The sequence below is a fragment of the Scyliorhinus canicula genome, chromosome 1 (genome assembly GCF_902713615.1).
Source record: "Scyliorhinus canicula chromosome 1, sScyCan1.1, whole genome shotgun sequence".
NCBI lineage: Eukaryota > Metazoa > Chordata > Chondrichthyes > Carcharhiniformes > Scyliorhinidae > Scyliorhinus > Scyliorhinus canicula.
Window position 1 is genome coordinate 24,983,643 of NC_052146.1, and position 21,241 is coordinate 25,004,883.

The 21,241-nt window shown below is 47.4% G+C and overlaps 1 protein-coding gene across 3 annotated transcripts in view; it reads left to right on the top strand.

Moving 5' to 3' along the window:
* The window catches only part of smtnb (smoothelin b), a 563,126-nt gene that overhangs the window by 308,019 nt on the left and 233,866 nt on the right, over nucleotides 1-21,241 (top strand). For all 3 annotated transcript variants that reach the window (XR_005457667.1, XM_038774843.1, XM_038774931.1), the window contains exon 8: nucleotides 9,098-9,161. Coding sequence is in view for 2 of the 3 variants with exons in the window: in XM_038774843.1 (XP_038630771.1) it covers nucleotides 9,098-9,161 (64 nt within the window). In the remaining variant the exon portion in view is untranslated. The remainder of the gene's footprint in view (nucleotides 1-9,097; nucleotides 9,162-21,241) is intronic.

Consider the following 21,241-nt stretch of genomic DNA (forward strand, 5'->3'; position numbering starts at 1 on the left):
GAGAACGTCTCCGATCTATCCTCCTAATTGAGTTTTTTCATCCCTGGAACCACTCTTGTACACCACTTCTGCACTCTCTTCATATTCTTTCTATAGTGTAGTAGGCTGAACTCTGCATAATATTCCAGTTGAGGACCACTATATAAGTTTAGCATAACCTCCTTTGCTCAAGTTGACGCCAGCACAAAATTCGTGGAGTTTTATGACAGCAAAACTGGTGTCGCACCTGGACCGTTACTGTTATGGGGCTAGCACCGGCGCCACGTGGAACACAATCGATTTCAATGAGAAATGGTGCGCGATTTGCCAGTTTCGCAATTGACACTCAGGTAGCTGACAAGCTGCAGGCGCATATACATACTACACTCCCCACACAAACCATCCCAGCAAACAAGATGGCAGCAAGACACGCGGCCCCAAGATTCACCAGTGCTGAGCTGGAGACCCTACTGGACGCAGAGATGGGGAGGTGGATGACCCTGTACCCTAGCCTGGGAAGGAGGGCCCCCCCCCCAAATAAACAACCGGAATGTGGCAGAACCCCCACTCTGCACCACATGCCGGCATCCATACCAGCCGGGTGCTGTGGCCACTGAGGAAACCAGCTACCCACCCCTGTGCTGCATGCATCAGACTGTCGTAACACTGTCGTCCCATCGTTTGTGGCCTCCCCCTCCCCCACCCTCGCCAGCGAGAAGGCCGTCCACAACTGCCGGGAGCAGGAGAAGACAGGAGGGGGACTGCCAGACCTGCGGCCCCTCACCATGGCAGAACAGAGGGCTCTAGATATGGCCGGTGGCTCGGAGGAAAGGGATGTCTCCCTGGTGGAGTTTGGCCGTGGGCGAGGAAGTGGGTGTTGCGGTTCCCCATGATACATGTGTCATCCCTGCCCCCCAACACCACCCTCACTCCCATGCCACCCTCACCCTACACCACCCACACGCTCATCCCACCGGCCCACGGTCTAATCATGTGTCTTGCAGGAGTTGCTCGAGATGGGGTGGGTCCATCTGATGTTCCCCACCCCCAGTGCCACAGCTGGAGCACGGAGCACCCCCTCCCAACCCCTGTGAGCTGAGCAGTGAACAGAGCAGCTTGGATGTCAGCCCTCCGCCAGGAGACCCCAGGGCTCGAGTCAGAGGATGATATTGACTTTCCGTCACTGCTGTCTCCAACACCCTCCACCATCTCAGAAATACTCACCTCAGTTGGGCACTTTAGAATCATAGAATTTACAGTGCAAAAGGAGGCCATTCGGCCCATCAAGTCTGCACCAGCTCTTGGAAAGAGCACCCCACATAAGCCCACACATCCACCCTATCCCAGTAACCCCACCTAACCTAAGGACAATTTAGCATGGCCAATCCACCTAACCCTGCACATGTTTGGACTGTGGGAGGAAACCGGAGCACCCGGAGGAAACCCACGCACACACGGGGAGAACGTGCAGACTCCGCACAGACAGTGACCCAAGCCGGGAATCGAACCTGGGCCCCATGAGCTGTGAAGCAACTATGCTAACCACTATGCTACCGTACTGCCCCTACTACCGTGCTGCCCGTAGTGGAAGCTCCTGGGACACTCTCTGGTGCGCACCACACAGCTGATCCGGTACAGCAGGTGGAGGTAGGAAAACCCGAGGGGGTAAAAGGCGGAGGGCAGGCCAACCAGACAGGTTTCGGGCTTCTGGAACAGACAGTCCCATCGATTGTGGAGATGCAGTCGCAGAGCCAGGAACTGCATGAGGGGTTGTCAACGAGCATTCAGTATCCGCAGGTACAGTTGGAGGAGTCCAGTAGAAGATGGTACTGACAATGCGTACCACCCATGCCAACACCGCACAGGTGGCCTCCGCAGTGGAGGCATTTTGGGCGATGGTTTTAACTGTGGACCAGCATGTCCAAGGCCTGCGGCATTCTGTGCAGGTGCTGACCGAAGCCCAGGACAGGGCTGCCGCCTCGCACGCAACCATGTGCCAGAGGCACCTGGAAATTGCAGCGATGCTCCTGAGCGTGGCCCAGCCACAGCAAATCATAACTGGGAACGTCGGCGGCATTGTCCAGGCTCAGGCCATTGTGGCCCAGTCCCAAAGGGAAATGGCCCAGTCCCAGAGGGAGATGACACAGTCACTGGCTGATGTGACACAAATCCAGAAGGTGGTGGCACAGTCGCAGTGTAATGTGGCGCAATCCCAGATGGAGATGATCCACTCCCTGTGCTCCATGGCCATGGGCGTGGAGACCCTGGTTGAGGTCTCCAGGACTGGCAGCGCCAGGTGGCAGAGAATCCTTAGGGGATAGATCTATTTGCACCCTTGACCCATGGAGTAGTAAGGGGGCCATTGGGTGCCTTAAGGGAGGAGAAGGTGATGGGGCCAGTCGTGTTACTCCCGCAAGGGAGGTGCCGGAACACCGCAGCACCTCAGACTTTTCCCCTTGTGCCCTCCTGCCCTGATGCATCTGGTGGGCAGTGGGCGGATCAGGGCGGCACCAACACCACCTGGGACATCCGAGCAATAGCCTGGCCCATTCAGGCCAGTTTGCCCCAAAAGACGCCCGCCAATAGGGTTACCCAGGTCACAGGGCGGGTATCACAGCATGCCACCTCCTCTCCATCTGGAGACCCACCTAGACGTAGCGTTATGGCCCCTATGGCCAGAACGTTAGACACCAGTTAAGTTGGCACGGTGCAGGCACAGTTTATTCATCGGGGCCAGGGCACAAAGCTGTATATATCTGGCCATATTAAACACCGGTTACCACTGTTACAACCTGTCACAGAGCTCTGTTGGATGGGTGTGAGAGGTGAGCTGGCCAGACCAGAGAGGGGTGCAGGGAGGAAATAGGCGGACGTTGAGGGTGGCCCGTGCGCCCCCCCCAAGGATCTGATGAGACCATGTGACGCATGCAAGGATTATCCAGGTGGACGGTGTAAAGCGCTACTGTGGGCAGGAATCAGACCTCGTCATACGATGCGGAGTACAAGAGCCGTTTGTCATCATTCTCTATCCCATCGACCAGTTCCGCTGTTACTGCCAACCCAGGGCCCCCACCCCGTAGTGCGGCAGGTATATATCACGAAGATCGTTACTGGGAGGGTGTGTCCGTGCCCCTGACGACCAGACTGGGGCGGGGGGTGGGGGGGAGGGGGGGGGAGATGTATGGCGGAGGGTTGAGTGCAAGGGTGGAGGCACCCATGCGGCCGGTGTCACTCTGCAGAACCAGGGGCCATGGTGGGTGGTCAGTCGGGTGCGCAGGCTGTGGTAATGGCAGTCTGTAACTGGACACCGCCCCAGTCCCGTGGGGGGGGGGTTCACCCCGTCTACATGTCATGTTTCTCCGCCCGCCGCCCCAAAGCCAGGCCGGACAGTGTACATGTGTTTTGGAATGCACTACTGTCGCTGTTGTGGTGACGGAGAATTGCGATTTGGCATCAAATCAGTGCCCCCTGCCATTTTGGCATCGGAACCTATTCTCCGCCAAGTCATGTTTTGCGATTTCAGCGTCAGCCAATGGAAAGTCCTGCCCTATGTGTTTTATTAACTGTTCACTCCAGCTGTCCTAATACCATCATTGATTTAAGCACATATACAGCCAGGGGTGTCTCTGCTCCTACACCCATTCAAGAATTTTACCCCTTATTTTATACTGTCTGTCCATGTTCTTCCTACCAAAATGCATCACAATGCACTTTTCTGTATTGAACTTCATCTGCCCATTCCCCCAACTTGTCTATGGCCTTTTGAAGTTCACAGTTTACAATACGTTCAAGTTTGTGTCATCTGTAAACTTTGAAATTATCCCTTGCACACAAAGATCTAGATAATTAATATATATCAAGAAAAGCAATGCTCCCAATACCAACCCCCGAGGAATACTGTTACAAACCTTCCTCCAGCCTGAAAAATATCCCTTGACCATTATTACTCTCTGGGCTTCCTATTATCCAGCCAAATTTTGTATTCATATTGCTACTGTCCCTTTTATTCCATGAGCTATGACTTAGCTCACAAGTCTGTTGTGTTGCAACAATTTAATTTACAACAATTAAATGTTGTAAATGTGAAGTGGACAATGTAGAACTTCAAAAGGACATAGAGAAGTTGGGGGAGTGGACAGATGAAGTTCAATACAGAGAAGTATGTTGCATTTTAGTAGGAAGAACATGTATGCTTCTGAAAGTTCAAGAACACAACATCAACAGCATTACCCTGATCGACCTTTTTCTGTTACTTCCTCAAATATCCCTAGGAAGTTAGTTGAACATGATCCTCTTTAGAAATCATTGCTGGCTCTTCCTATTCAACCCACATCTTTGCTATGTGACCACTAATTCTATACTGAATAATTGTTTCTAGTAGCTGGCCCACCACTTAGAAACATTGAAAATAGGAGCAGGAGGAGGCCATTCGGCCCTTTGAGCTTGCTCCGCTATACATTATGATCGTGGCTGATCATCTAATTCAGCCTTATCCTGCTTTTTCCCCGTATTCTTTGATCATGGCCGATCATCTAATTCAGCCTTATCCTGTTTTTTCCCCATATCCTTTGATCCATACTTATGTTAAACTGACAGGCCTGTAATTGCTGGAGCTACCTTTACAATGTTTTCTGAACTCGGGCATAACATATGCAATTCTCCAGTTCTCTGGCATTTCCCGAGTGTAAAGAAGACTGAATGATTATGGCCAGCGCCCCTACAATTTCCATTCTCCCTTCCTTCAATATCTTTGGATGCATCTCATTTGGTCCTGTGGCTTGTCAACTTTCTGCAATGAGTCTATTCATTAAATTGATCCAGTGTGACGAACAGGCGCCAGAATGTGGCGACTAGGGGTTTTTCACAGTGGCTTCATTGCAGTGTTAACGTAAGCCTACTTGTGACAATAAAGAATATTATTATTATTGAATGGCAGAGTAGGCTCAATAGGCCAAATGGCCTAATTTTGCTCCTATGTCTTATGGTCTTATGATCACCACCTCCTAAACTGACATGGGATTTACTTATCCACATCATTTCCATGAACCAGGTCCAACAGTGCGTATTTTCTTGTTGAATTGAATACATACTCCTGTAGAACATTTTCCTGAACATAATCTAGGAACTTCTGCCCCTCTCTGCCACTGTCCAGTCTACGTTTGGGTAATTATAGCCCCCCATTAAAACTACTCTGTTTGCATCTCTCTGTAATTTCCTGAACATTTGTTCTTCTGCATCCTTCTCACTAGTTGGTGGTCTATAGTCTACACTGAGCAATGTAATTGCACACTTTTTGTTCCTTTGCTCTAGCTCTAACCAAATGTATTTGTCCTTGAATCCTCTGGGACATGCGGTTTCTCCAGCACTGCAGTGCTCTCCCTAACCAGTACCGGCAACCCTTCCCATTTCATTCCTTTCCTATCTTTTCTGAACACCTTGTACGCAGGAATATTAAACACCCAGCCTTGCCCTCCCTAGAGCCAGGTCTCTGTTATTGTCACAAAACCATATTCCCACAATGCAATATGTGCCTATAACTCCCCAATCTTATTTACTGTACTTTAGGCACCATTACTTTCTCCCTTACTCTGACCTCACCTATTCACTTACTATGCTCTATATTAATGCTTTCCAACCCTCTCAATATTTTGTGCATCTTGGATTTCCTCTCTCATATTTTTTCTTGGTCCCTACACCCCTGCCGAGTTCATTTACAGCCCTCCCCGACAGCAACAGCAAAATACTGACTTCTATGTGGCACTGGAAGTTATCCAGAGATTACTACATTTGAGGTCCTGCTTGCTAATTGTCCATCTGAGCTTCCTAAATTCTGATGGCAGGATCCCATCCCCTTCCTATCCAAGTCATTGGTACCAATGTGGACCACGACCTTTGGCTGTTCACGTTCCCCAGAAGAATGTCCTGCGGCCATTCTGTGACATTCTTGACCCTGGCACCAGGCAGACAACATACCATCCTGGAGTCACGTCTATGGCCACAGAAACACCTGCCAGTTCCGCTGACTAATGAATCACTATCACTATTGCTCTTCCCTTCTTCTTCCTTCTTTCCTGTACAGCTGAGTTGCTTGTTAAACCACAATACAAAATAATATACAAATATAAAATAAAATGAATTTAAATAATTTTATTTTTACTTACATGCAATAAAATATTTAGAAGCTGAAAGTAGTTGCAAATGTCAAACATGGGTCCGATGGTATCTGTGAATTTCTCATGATAACTGGGGGTTACCATTGTCAGGAAACGAAAGTGGACCAGCCTGTGGCTACACGAACGGGTCAAAGGCTAGGAATCCTTCAGCGAGTAACTCACCTGCTGACTCTCCATAGTCTTTTCACCATCTACAAGGCACAAATCAGGAGTGTGATGAAATACTCTCTACTTAACTGGATGAGTGCAGCTCCAACAACACCCAAGAAACCTGACACCATCCAGGACAAAACAGCTCTCTTGACTGGCATCCCATCCACAAACGCTCACTCCCTCGAACCACTGACCCACAGCGGCAATAGTGGGTACCATCTACAAAATGCACTGCAGGAACTCTCCAAGGCTGCTTAGACAGCACGTCCAAGTCCATGACAACTACTACCTCGAAGGACTAGATCAGTAGAGACATGGGAACACCACACTCACTATCCTGATATGTAAATGTATTGTTATTCCTTCACTGTCACTGGGTTAAAATCCTATAACTCCCTCCCTAACATCACCTGGACGGCAGTCAAGAAGGCCACCTTCTCAAGGGCAATTAGGGATGGGCAATAAATGTTCCAAGAATGAATTTTAAAAACTCAGTAAGTAAATGTGGTGCCAGTATGTATCAGAATGATTTCAGGTTTAATCCCCTGTTTACTAAAGTGCTGTGAGAAGGTTTTAGTGGAAGTGAATCCAGAAGAATCACTTGACACTTGGTGTGCTTCAACGTCAAACGGTTTATTACGCTAGTGGGGAAAGTCCGCTGGGATAAGGAAGTGTCTTTCCGCTGGACATATGAACTCATAAACGTTTTACTGTTACACAGCCTATGTTGAATGGACCCAAATTCCATAACAAATATTGGTTGCTAGGCAGCAGAGGGCTGCGCAGTCTGCTTAATACAGATTGAATCATCCCTTCTCAGCTGTCCTTGGGATCCCTGGATACCTATAGACTAGGACTACCTTATCTGCATCTCTGCGTTACAAGCAGCATTCCGTCAGGGCAGCTGCTGATAAAGATTGTCTTGCAGAATAAGCTTTTTCAGTGTGAGTCTGTGGAAACTAAGGGTTTACATATGTGGCCAAGCTAGTTGGCTAAAAGCCCCATGATGCCTTACAACCTGTTATGCTCTGTTTGGAAGCAGTTTTTAAGATTATATAGGATTGTTAGTGTGTATTATGAAATGAAATGAAAATCGTTTACTGTCACGAGTAAGCTTCAATTAAGTTACTGTGAAAAGCCCCTAGTCGCCACATTCCGGTGACTGTCCAGGGAGGCTGGTACGGGAATGTGTGTTAGTAAGTGTGTATAGTTATAGTTAGTGTGTGCCTATAGATTGTGCATGGATATGCATTCAACACGCATACATACATTGCAAATGTCTCTGCCCCAGGCCCCATGCCTACAGAAGGGAACCACATGAAGCTGCTTTTTACACATGGCACTCTGCCAAGCAATATCAGACAGTAGGTCAAATACAAAGGAATCATGGTAGATTCCGAAGATGGGCTGTTTAATGAAGAATAGCATTTAGTGTAGACAAATACATGGTACTGAAAACTAGGGTAAGAAATAAACTGGACACACTTAGGAGTGAGATCTGGGAGCAGGGCTAGTTAGCTCACTAATGCAACAGTGCAGTGTGTGGAAGCATATAGGTGAGGGAAACTAGATTTTTAAAGTACTGCTGGAGGGATAGATCACAAGTTCTAGAAGTTGATAAGACATCTCTGATGTACAGTGTTCGCTCATACCCAGTGCACTCAATACGGCTTTGGGTTCCATATGACAGCAGAGATGTCAAGGGAGTGTTGGTATTTAATAATAATATTATAATAATAATAATTGCTTATTGTCACAAGTAGGCTTCAATTAAGTTACTGAGAAAAGCCCCTAGTCACCACATTCCGGCACCTGTTCGGGGAGACCAGTCCGGGGATTAAACCCACGCTGCTGGACTTGTTCTGCATTACAAGCCAGCTATTTACCCCACTGTGTTAAACCAGCCCCTGCTGGTTTATAGTTCAGTGGCACCAGTTGGTCCCAGCTCTGGTTGCCTATCTTTTTGCAGGTTAACTCCCTGGAACTGTTGAAGTACCCAGGAGGGTAACCAGGAAAATCCATTCTCATCCGAGTTGGGTTTTTGCCCCTCAAGCAATCCGTTAATTTTTTTGAAGACCGATTAAATTAATACCAGACAAGGTGCTGTTTACTTCATAAACTACTTTATTCCACAGTAGATATAAACAAAACAAAATGATAAAACGCATTTGGTATAATCAGTTCCTGAGCTGGAGTTTTGTGGCCTTTCGCACTGGCGGATCTTCCGGTCCCGCCAATAGTGCACCCCTACCGTGGGTGAGGCCTGCATTCAATGGGAAACCCAATTGTCAGTAGCAAGACCAGAAGATCCTGCCACCAGCCAGTGGCGGGCCGCCTTTCATGGTCGGTTGCACAGTAAATCCCGTCCATGGAAAGAGTAAAGAGTATGCTAGTCTACTTTGCTACATTAATTTCTTCATTCAAAAATGCTCTCTTTGAACAATAGAGATTCCACACTTGAAGTCTGCTGTTTCCTCATAACTCTGTCACAGCCTCTTTGTTGCTTTCCTCATTTCTAATTTTGAGTTGATAGTTATTAAGCTCCCTTCAAAGACTCACATAGATGTATGATATTTGTCACATGCAAGGTGCCGGACACCTCCCTGAATGATCAAACATTGCCGGACAACTGGTCATTGTTCATCCAACTGCCTATACGTCTAAGTATTTGATATAAGGCTAGCTTGTGCCACAAACAAGTATTAAAATGTATTTTGTCGATGTATTTTAATGGAAAAATGTCGAGAGTTTGGAATCATGACAATAATGCATTTGACTTTCTTGCCTCACAGATCACTTATGAGGATCAAACACCAAGGAAAACAACATTTCAGTCCACACAGAAAGAGCTAACTGGTGAGACAGAGTATTTTGTTATTTAAATAGCCTTGTCATTCCAAAATTGGTTAGATACATCACAGGTTCCTGGTGTCGATCTCAGATATGAACCATATATTTGCAGTAGAAGTGAAAAAGATTCAAAGGAATTTTGAGCAGCTAGGTATTTATGTTGATGGATTGATGTTCTTGATTGAGCCATGAGGAGTTCAGAAACCATTTTTTTCTGCAGGCAAAAGACTGTAACATAAAACAAGGGGCGGAATTCCCCGACCCCCCCCCACAGGGTCGGGGAATCGCCCGGGGCGCGTAAATCCCACCCCCGCCGTTGCTGGAATTCTCCGCCACCCGGGAATCGCCGGGAGCGGGAATCGCACCCCGCCGATTGGCGTGCCCCCCCGCGGTGATTCTCCGGCCCGCGATGGGCCGAAGTCCCGCCGCTGTCAGGCCTCTCCCGCCGACATGGTTGAAACCATCTCTGTGCCGGCGGGATTGGCGGCGCGAGCGGGCCCCGAGGTCCTGGGGGGGCGATTGGACCCCAGGCGGTGTCCCCATGGTGGCCTGGCCCATGATCGGGGCCCACCGATCGGCGGGCAGGCCAGTGCCGTGGGGGCACTCTTTTTCTTCCGCCACCGCCACAGCCTCCACCATGGCGGAGGCGGAAGTGACCCCCTCCACCGCGCATGCGCCGGTGGTGACGTCAGCGGCCGCTCCGGCGCATGCGTGGACTCACGCCGACCGGCGAAGGCCTTTCGGCCAGCCCGGATGCCGATCGGCGTAGTGCCAAAGGCCGTTGCCGCCAATTTTGGCACCAGTTGGCAGAGCGGGAGCCACTCCAGTGCGGGCCTAGCCCCTAAAGGTGCGGATTCTCTGCACCTTTAGGGAGGCCCGACGCCGGAGTGGTTGGCGCTACTTCGCTACGCCGGGACCCCCTGCCCCGCCGGGTAGGGGAGAACTTCGCCCAAGGTAACCTATTTGCACCATTAAGCTGTTAAGATGCATTTACAGTGCTTTTTTCAATACTGTTAGCATTTGGTATAGAATGGGATGGAGTTGGGCTTGCCAATTGAAGGCCACTGGCTGCCGGATGCTGAGGCGGAAGGTTTAAAGCTACCTCAGTTCTCAACAATGTTGTCCCAGTTGTTCTATTAAAGATCAGGGCCTAGATTCTCCCCTACCCGGCGGGGCAGGGGGTCCCGGCGGGACGGAGTGCCTTGAGGGGCTAGGCACACGCCGGAGTGGTTGGCGCCCCTCTGGCCGGCGGGAAAGACCTTTAGCGCAACGCCAGCCGGGGCCAAAGGGACTTCGCCGGCCGGCGGACGTCTGCGCATGCGCCGGAGCGTCAGCGGCTGCTGACGTCATCCCTGCGCAGGGGAAGGGGTCACTTCCGCGTCCGCTATCATGAAGGCTATGGCCAACGCAGAAGGAAAAGAGTGCCCCCACGGCACAGGTCCGCCCCCCGATCGGTGGGCCCCGATCGCGGGCCAGGCCTGCGCCGCCAGTCCCGCCGGTAAGGAAGGTGTTTTGATTTGCGCCGGCGGGACCGGCATGACAGCAGCGGGACTTCGGCCCATTGCGGGCCGGATAATCGCTGGGGGGATGGGGGTGGGGGGGGCTACAGGCGCGCCGTGAATCCTGCCCCCGCCGATTCTCCGACCCGGCAGGGGGTCGGAGAATCCAGCCCCAGGTCCTCAAGCTCTCACCCTCCACACCCTCACTCATTCCCATATGTGCATACATAACAACCCATGCTACCCCTCATACCCTTCATGCCAACTGATAGCCCCCTATAGCTCTTAAGCCAATTTAACCTCAACTCATTCCCCCAAAACACCCTCTTTGCCCTTGTACCCTCAATTCACCCTGTATCACCAGATGCAGACCTCAAGAGACATGCTGAGATTAAATGTAGTAAAGTTCTAAATGTCTACTACAGACCGCTAGGTAAAAAAAAACTTGCATCATTTAAGTCCATTCAATACATAAACCTCCTCAAATAATTAAAAAATAAAAACAAACATTTGTAATCATAACCCCACATCAAAGACTGCTAAATCTTTAATAAGATTTGAGTTGTCAAACTTACAAATCTCTCCTGTGATAATCATAGGTTGTGGAAAGCACCAAATATTAATTATAAAATAATGATAGCACTAAGGATTATGTCGGCAAACAGCTATTGAAACTGCTAGAACATATCTTTTTCAACTTTCAAAGGCACAGGCAGTTTTTAATTTATTTTTAAAGGACTGACCATAACTTGACAGCTTAACAGTTCTACCGACTTTATCAATACCGAGTTAAAATGTCCCTGCTGAGTTTGTGTGGCTGTCACATTCTTCCCTACCCCAGTTCCTCGGTATAAATGGGGCCAGGGCTTATGGATAGGTGCCCCATCCACCATTTTTAAGCCCCTGGAGTTTTCATGATTCATCAACCAAAATCTGGACCAATATTTATATTTGTGTATTGTAGTTCTTTTACAATGATTATATACCTACAGTCACTACATTACTCATTACTCATACGGGGGCTGGTTTAGCACACTGGGCTAAATCGCTGGCTTTTAAAAAGCAGACCAAGGCAGTCCAGCAGCACGGTTCAATTCCCATACCAGCCTCCCCGAACAGGCGCCGGAATGTGGCGACTAGGAGCTTTTCACAGTAACTTTGTTGAAGCCTACTCGTGACAATAAGCGATTTTCATTTTCATTTCAAATGATAGAATGAGATACATATACAATGCTATTCTTACATGAACATTAAGTAGTCTGGGACACATATTTTGTGCTTGTGCTAGTGGCCTCATGTGCACTTTTCGGCTTTCCACATCTGAAGATCATTGCCTTTTGCTATGTTCTAGCCTAATTGTGACAATATCCTTTTGCTACTTCGTCCAATTGGCAATTTAATTCAAGAACCTAGACTGTGAGACTTGACAGGTTATCATTCAATCATGCACTACTAAAGCTGATCCTATGATATAGACACGTTAATGTGTTTTAACTGAAGTTACTGGATAGCGGTCCAAAGTATTAGTAACCTTTCCATGATTAGGAATTGCTAATACCAGTTGGAGCACTCTTCATATTGCCTTGGATGAAAAAGTAATTTCAGCCTAGACTCAGGGTTAAACTTGAACCTTGGACCTCCATGCTCTGGAGTATTTTTTTATGTTTTCCCAGCAAACTCTGCAAAGTCTTTTACTGGTGAAGATCTTTTATGGTTTTTCTGTGACAATAGACAATTTATGCAACAAGTATGTAATCCCAGTCAATCATGCTGATGTATTCTGCTAAGGATGCCAAAATGAATCCCACAGTTTTAAATTGATACGTTAATTAGGAAAAATGTTTCCCTCTAATGCCTGGCAATTTCTTATTATGAGCTTGTAATGTTTCCATATTTGGTGTGTTTACATTGATTCAGTGAAGCTTTTATTTTTGGGTGAGATGATACACACCAATCAGATAAACTTTACAAACATCTGCCTGTTCTTTTTTAGCCTCTCTGCAAAGACTAGCCTCATAAATGTGCTTTCCCACAGAGTAGAAAGTAAAACAGCAAAAAAAGGAAATGTGTGGTTATGGTGTAAAAGCCATGTCACTGTCTCACATTTTTTATCCCAATAAGGAAATAATTTTTCCAGTAGGTATATTCCAAACAAGACACAGTGCAACCCATAATAGTCCACTGCTGAAAGATTATCTTAACCTTCACTGGCTGCATTTCAAACTTAAATTATAACAACTGCACAATCTCAGACTTTGGATGTTTGTTATAAATATTTAAGTCAGCAAATTAAACAGATTAAACTTGAAGTTTTAATTAAACTAATTAACTCTTTCCTTCAACTGTTTTCTCTTTCACTTCTCTCCTAAAGGCAGTCATGTGCTGAAATACAGATATTGAGGTAGCCATCCAATGCTTTCCCAATCTTTTACAGTGTGTGTTGTCAGGCGAATGAAACCTGCAATGGTACAAATAAGATTGATTCAAACAAGCTGATTCCTGCACAGACATTTCCCAGAGTCCTGTCCGCTTGCTTTTGTAGCTGGAGATGTAGTATGGTAGGGAGAAAGATAGAATATAGTTTGTTACACTTTCAACCTCCTTCAATCTAGCAGCTGATGTTTGGTTTTCCTCCTTTGGGGAGGAAATTACTATTGAATGACTATTTGTTTTTTTTTGGCGGGGGGGGGGGGGGGGGGGCTAGGAAACCTCCTCACCCTCATTCAGATAACTTGGTAATAATACTCTAAACAGGTTCTCCCCTGACTTTTCAAGTTTCTATTTTGAGTAACCAAGCTAAGTGAATACCACATTCAATGCTAAACTAATTTGGCTGTCATTTGGGCACAAATAGTGGTCTCAATATTATGCTATAGGGAGGGGAAAGTAAGCATTATTGCTCAGTGTCCAGCTGTCAGGAAAACAAAGGTAGTTTTAAGGGATTTCTATTTGTATTGGTAAATATTAGAAAGGAGGTATAGTTTTAAGTGGGTATAATTTAGTGTTTCTGTGTTAGGCCAGGTAAACCTATAGTTAGCTTCATGCTTGACAAAGGTGCTCGAATGTGTGGGGGTTTTGGTTTCAGTTCTAACTCTGTTTATATTGTCCTCAGAGGGGTTATGACATGAAAAGCAGATAAAAGTTTGGAGAAGCATAAAGTCGATACCTGTAACCAGGGCCATTTCCCAGAGGGAAGAGACTTTATTTGTTCTTAATTTCAGTGGAGGCCAAGGCAGTTGGAGATAGGTAGTGAGCGAGATGCCAACTCTCGCAGCTCTGCTACAAGATGTTGGTTTAGAGAGAGAATGTTTAAGAAGGGTAGCAAGGATAATCCAGGGAACTACAGGCCGGTGAGCCTTACGTCAGTGGTAGGGAAATTACTGGAGAGAATTCTTCAAGACAGGATCTACTCCCATTTGGAAGCAAGTGGACGTATTAGCGAGAGGCAGCACGGTTTTATGAAGGGGAGCTCGTGTCTCACTAACTTGATAGAGTTTTTCGAGGAGGTCACAAAGATGATTGATGCAGGTAGGGCAGTGGATGTTGTCTATATGGACTTCAGTAAGAAAAGGTCCCTCATGGCAGACTGGTACAAAAGACGGAATCAGAGGTGAGGTAGCAAGATGGATACAGAACTGGCTAGGTCTTGAAGGCAGAGAGTAGCAATGGAAGGGTGCTATTCTGATTGGAGGGCTGTGCCTAGTGGTGTTCCGCAGGGATCAGTGCTGGGACCTTTCCTGTTCATAGTGTATATAAATGATTTGGAGGAAAATTTAACTGGTCAGATTAGTAAGTTTGCAGACGACACAAATGTTGGTGGAATTGCGGATAGCGATGACGACTGTCAGAGGATACAGCAGGGTTTAGATTATTTGGAGACTTGGGCGGAGAGATGGCAGATGGAGTTTAATCCGGACAACTGTGAGGTAATGCATTTTGGAAGGTCTAATACAGGTAGGGACTATACAGTGAATGGTAGAACCCTCAAGAGTATTCACAGTCAGAGAGATCTCGGTGTTCAGGTCCACAGGTCACTGGAAGGGGCAACACAGGTGGAGAAGGTAGTCAAGAAGGCATATGGCAGGCAGCACGGTGGCACAGTGGTTAGCATTGCTGCCTACAGCGCTGAGGATCCGGGTTTGAATCCCGGCCCTGGATCACTGTCCGTGTGGAGTTTGCACATTCTTCCCATGTCTGTGCGGGTTTCACCCCCACAGCCCAAAAGATGTGCAGGGTAGGTGGATTGGCCACGCTAAATTACCCCTTAATTGGAAAAAAATAATTGGGTACTCTAAATTTATATTAAAAAAAAGAAAGCATATGGCATGCTTGCCTTCATTGGCCGGGACATTGAGTATAAAAATTGACAAGTCCTGTTGCAGCTGTATGCCAAACTTGGAGTATAGTGTTTAATTCTGGTCGCCACACTACCAGAACGATGTGGCGGCTTAAGAGAGGGTGCAGAAGAGATTTACCAGGATGTCGTCTGGTATGGAGGGCATTAGCTATGAGGAGAGGTTGAATAAACTCGGTTTGTTCTCACTGGAACGACGGAGGTTGAGGGGCGACCTGATAGAGGTCTACAAAATTATGAGGGGCATAGACAGAGTCGATGGTCAGAGACTTTTTCCCAGGGTAGAGGGATCAATTACTAGGAGACATAGGTTTAAGGAGCGAGGGGCAAGGTTCAGAGGAGATGTACGAGGCAAGTTTTTTACACAGAGGGTAGTGGGTGCCTGGAACTCGATACTGGAGGAGGTGTGGAAGCAGGGACAATAGTGACGTTTAAGGGGCATCTTGATAAATACATGAATAGGATGTGAATAGAGGGTTGCGGACCCTGGAAGTGTAGAAGATTTTAGTTTAGACGGGCAACATGGTCGACGCAGGCTTGGAGGGCCGAAGGGCATGTTCCTGTGCTGTACTTTTCTTTTTCTTTGTATCTCTTAGCTTTGCTGGAAGAAACTGAAAACATGGAGTACTGGCTAAGAAAACAAATGCAGAGATATAAAGAGCCGCTAGCTAAAGCAATTAGACATAGAACTTGCAGTGCAGAAGGAGGCCATTCGATCCATCGAGTCTGCACCAGCCCTTGGAAAGAGCACCCCGCTTAAGCCCACACCTCCACCCCATACCTGCAACCCAGCAACGCTTACCAACCCCTCTGGACACCAATCCACCAAACCTGCACGTCATTGGACTGTGGGAGGAAACCAGAGCTCCCATAGGAAACCCACGCAGACATGGGGAGAACGTGCAGACTACGCACAGAGAGTGGCCCAAGCCAGGAATCGAACCTGGGACTCTAGAGCTGTGAAGCGACAGTGCTAACCTCTGTGCTACTGTGCCACCCAATTAAGAGAAGTATCCAAGAAGACTGTAGTTAATGGAACAGAGGAAACTGGGAATTGCTGTTCAGTGAAGTCAGAGTTGAAAAGGCATTGGATCGTGAGATGCCAGAAACATATCCCAGTAGTGATAAGGTTTGTGAGCAATTACTAGTTTTGTGAGAAATTATTTGAAAATTGTGGAAATTGCTGGACCTTAGAGTTTGTGTAAAAGCTTTTAAAGACAACCTGAAAGTGAATCATTGATGGAAGCAGCGGAGGGAAAACATTGTTTAAAATAAGATTTGAAAGTGTGTCTTTTTGAAAGAGTTTGGTTAGTAAAGACTCGATGGGCTAAATGGCCTCCTTCTGCATTGTGGGGATTCTATGAAATCACTTGTGGGGAACCTGGAGTTCAGTGAGATAAGTTGGCTCACTGTGTACAAATCATCTGGGGGATTCTGACGAGAAATCCACAGAGATTGACTTAGGTTCGGAGTGGAGTGTGTCTTACCACAGCCAATGTGTATTTAAAGGGACTGTGTGTTACTGAACCCAATATAGCCTGAGATATACTTTGTGATCCGTGTTCATCTTAAAATCTGTGTATATTTGTGAAGCTAAGGGGGGACAAAAGGAATAGTGCATCATAAGCTATACTTTTCATGTTTAATAAATGTTTTTTTTCATGTTGTTAAAACTAATTCGAGGTCCTGTGATTCTGTTTCTTCCACATTTTTTTAAAAAAAGGAAAAGTTATGGGGTGGGATTCTCCATTCCTGCGGCTAATTGCTGGTTCGAACGGAGAATCCGCGGGTGGTCTACGCAAAGAAAGCCCCTTACTGATTCCGGTGTCGGTGAGGGGCTAGCACTGGCGTCGACCAAATCTCCTGCCTTCTGCGCTGAAAACGGGCGGAGAATGGTCGGGTCCCAGGCTGCGCATGCGCACGACTGACGACCTGCAGCGGTTGCACCGTGCAACATGGCGCCGGCCGTGTGCTGACCTGACCCGCAAACTGCGACCCCACAGCCCAACCCCTGGTTACTCCTCACCAGTCCCCCAGCCCTCGCGGCATGGATCCTGGCTGAGTGTGGTGCCATGTCAGGTTCAAGATTTCTGTGAGGACATGTGTTCCCGTGCCATCGGGAACTCGCCCCATTGGGGGCGGAGCATTGCGAATGGGCTGCCTGATGAGGCACCAACGACATTGCGACTGCGTGCGGCACGATGACGGCGGTTTGGATGGTGCAGAGACTAGCAAACCGGCATTGGCCCCTATTCCGATGTAAGAATCGATTCTCCGCCCCATTGCCGATTACGACATCAGCGCCTGGCAACGGAGAATCCCGCCCACGTTCTTTTGAGCCATGGTTCCATTCTGGATCTTCCTGTCTAGTTAAAACATCAACTGGGATCGTAATAAAAGGGACCTGCTAAAAATAATAACTGTACATGTAGTAATTGGATAAGGATAAAATCAATATTGATTTGAGAATCTTAACTAAGCACTTGATAGTTTTTCTGCACCATTTGCTGTTTTCAATGTGAAAAAAAAAATGAAAATCGCTTATTGTCACGAGTAGGGTTCAATGAAGTTACTGTGAAAAGCCCCTAGTCGCCACATTCCGGCGCCTGTCCCGGGAGGCTGGTACGGGAATCGAACCGTGCTGCTGGCCTGCTTGGTCTGCTTTAAAAGCCAGCGATTTAGCCTGATGAGCTATACTGTTTGCAATTATAGTTTTGTTTCTGATCTGGAGGTTTAGTGTGCACTACAGCGTGATCACTAGTTTAATCAGTGTTAACTCACAGTTTATTTTCTCCTCCGCTAATAATTTCTTTTAATCTGTTATCTCTAGTCTCTAGTTTCTCTTTTCTCTTCCTTCAAGTCTTTTGCAAACTTATCCTGTTCATGAACCTGCTGTATGTTGACCACTCCACTTTCTGTCCTCATTCCCATGTTAGATGATGATGTAAACATTTCTCTTTCTCTCCAGGACTGTCCCTTTCCCTTTCAAATTTTAACCACCACTCCTTCCGCGAAGATGCTGCCTTGAACCATTGTCGCAAACTATTATGTGATCGCCAACCTTCTTGTCCTCTTCAAAGCTTTTAAATGTGTTACCGCTTGCCAAATAAATGTTCTTTTCTTCAACTATAGTTGAATATATGAATCGCAGAATAATACAGTGCAGAAGAGGCCCTTCGGCCCATCGAGTCTGCACCAACGCATGAAAAACACCTGACCTGTCTACCTAATCCCATTTGCCAGAACTTGGTGCATAGCCATTATGACATGCCAAGTGCTCATCCAGGTACTTTTTAAAGGATCTGAGGCAACCTGGCTCTGCCACCCTCCCAGGCAGTGCATTCCAGACCGTCACCACTCTTTGGGTAAAAAGCTTTTCCTGAAATCCCCCTTAAACCTCCTACCCCTCACCTTGAAATTGTGTCCCCTCGTAACTGACCTATTAAACTAAGGGGAACTGCTGCACCCTATCAACCCTCTCCATGCCCCTCACAATCTTGTACACCTTGATCAGGTCACCCCTCAGTCTTCTCTCCTCCAGCGAAAACAACCGAAGCCTATCCAACCTCTCTTCATAACTTAAATATTCCATCGCAGCAACATCCTGATGAATCGCCTCTGCACCCTCTCCAGTGCAATCAACTTCTTCCTATAATGTGGCGACCAGAATTGCACACAGTACTCCAGCTGTGACCTCACCAAAGTTCTATACAATTAAAAAAAAAAATTTTTTTTAATTTAGAGTGCCCAAATAATTTTTTCCAATTAAGGGGCAATTTAGCGTGGCCAATCCACCTATCCTGCACATCTTTGGGTTGTGGGGGTGAAACCCACGCAAACACGGGGAGAATGTGCAAACTCCACACGGATAGTGACCCAGGGCCGGGATTTGAACCCGGGTCCTCAGCGCCGTAGGCAGCAATGCTAACCACTGTGCCACCGTGCTGCCTAAGTTCTATACAATTCTAACATGACATCCCGAGATTGATAAAGGCAAGTGTCCCACCACCCTATTAACCTGCCCTTCTGCCTTCAGCGATCAAGGGACAAACACTCCAAGGTCTCAGAAGCCCCCAAAGTGATACCTGACCTGACCCCCAGCCTGGGCACCTATGGAAGAGTCCCCGGTTACCTGCATCCCCTACCTCAACACCAATGCAGGTCATCCCCGCCCGATCCCATGGGTGTAAAAAATGCCAGCTTGGTGCCTTGGCAGTGCCAACTGGCACACTGGAAGTGCCACCTGGGTACCTTGGCAATGCCAAGATGGCACCCAGGTAGCACTATCAAAGTGCCCATGTGGCACCAGCAGTGCCAGGGCACCACCCTGCCCAAAGGGCATGCAGCTGGGGGCATCCGATCCCCTGGGTGACCCCCAAGAGTGCAGTTCCATCTGGTCCCCGTTTGTGTGACCAGTGCTGAATGGTGCTCGCGTGAGGTCTCAGAGACGAAGGGGATGAATCCCAAAGACTCAGGTATTTCGGAACCTGCACGGAGTGAGGCTAGCTGTCTCACTCTAACATGCAGATTCGCCAAAAAGTGATCCTGTCCACAGTGGGCACGTTTGACTTTGCAACGTCTCGCAAGATCGTGTTGGATCTTGTGAGGCATTGCGAGTTGGATGGATTCCAGGAGCGGGGTTTCCCACCTTTTATCGGCCATGCAGCGCCATGCTTTCCTTGTGCCGCGTGACCATTGGACTGCCACTGCAATGAAGCAACTCAAATTAGAAGTCAAAAATGACATCCTCTTAGATTTGAGCCAGGGAATTGGAATCAAAATTTTCGAAGATGGGAGGAGAAAGGAATTAGGACACTAAAAGATTTGTTTCTTGGGGGTTGGTTTGCAGGATTGAAGGAGCTGGGAGCAAAGAATGGGCTGGAGCGGGGGAAATATTTAGATACATGCAGGTTCAAGACTTTGCCAGAAAGGAGCGACAGAGCTTCCCCGAAGAGCCGGCTTTCACATTGCTGGAGGAGGTGCTGACGACAGGGGGACTAGAGAAGGGAGTAGTATCGGCGGTTTACGGGACTCCATACGAGAGAGTATGGAAATGAAATGAAATCAAATTAAAATCGCTTATTGTCACGAGTAGGCTTCAAATGAAGTTACTGTGAAAATCCCTTAGTCGCCACATTCCGGCGCCTGTTCGGGGAGGCTGTTACGGGAGGAGGGGTTCTGGTATGAGGTGCTCCAGAGGATGAATGCCTCCACCTCGTGTGCGAGGTTGGGGCTGATACAGCTGAAGGTGGTGTATAGAGCACACCTTACAAGGGCGAGGATGAGCCGGCTCTTTGAGGGGGTAGAAGATGTGTGTGAACGTTGTCGGGAGGGCCCTGCAAACCATATTCATATGTTTTGGTCCTGTCCAAAGCTGGATGATTACTGGAAGGAGGCTTTTAGGGTTCTGTCTAAAGTAGTGCACGTGAGGCCATATTTGGGTTGTCGGACCAGCCGGGGTTGGAAACGGGCGCGGAGGCAGATGTTGTAGCCTTCGCCTCGTTGATCGCCCAAAGGTGGATCCTGTTAGGGTGGAGATCAACCTCTCCACCCTGTGCCCTGGCGTGGCGGGGGGGACCTGCTGGAATTCTTGATGCTTGAAAAGGTCAAATTTGAACTGAGGGGAAGGATGGAGGGGTTTTACAATTCATGGGCATTATTCATTATGCACTTTTGAGAATTGGATTACATCGAACATTAGGGGCGGTGTGGGCGCTGGGAGGGTTGGGGGGAGGGGGACTGACATGTGTTAATGATGACTATGGGTGATTCCCGATTCCTTTTTGTCATTTGTTTATGTGAACATGCGGCCTAATGTTTGGGGGTTTGGTGGGAGGATGGGATCGGTGTTATTGATATGGGGATTGACATTGCATTCATTACTGATTGTTGTTTATTGTTGGGTGTAAATTTGGGTGAAAATAAAAAAAGAGAATAAAAATATTTTTTAAAACCGACATCCTCTATGATTATGCTATTGTCATGATCTCCTTAGAGACTGATAACTTTAACAAAAAAGAGAATTTCTGGGGATCAATGGAAATCAACTGAAGGACAAGAATTCACATTTTGAGACTTTTACTTTAACAAATAGACTACAATAGACATAAATTAAACACTACTTTACAGTAAATTAATAGACTGAACTAATGAAAATAATTTTGCATTAATTAACTAAACAATCAAGCTATGTCCAATGACTGTTTTTGTGATGTACCACACTTCTAGCAGAT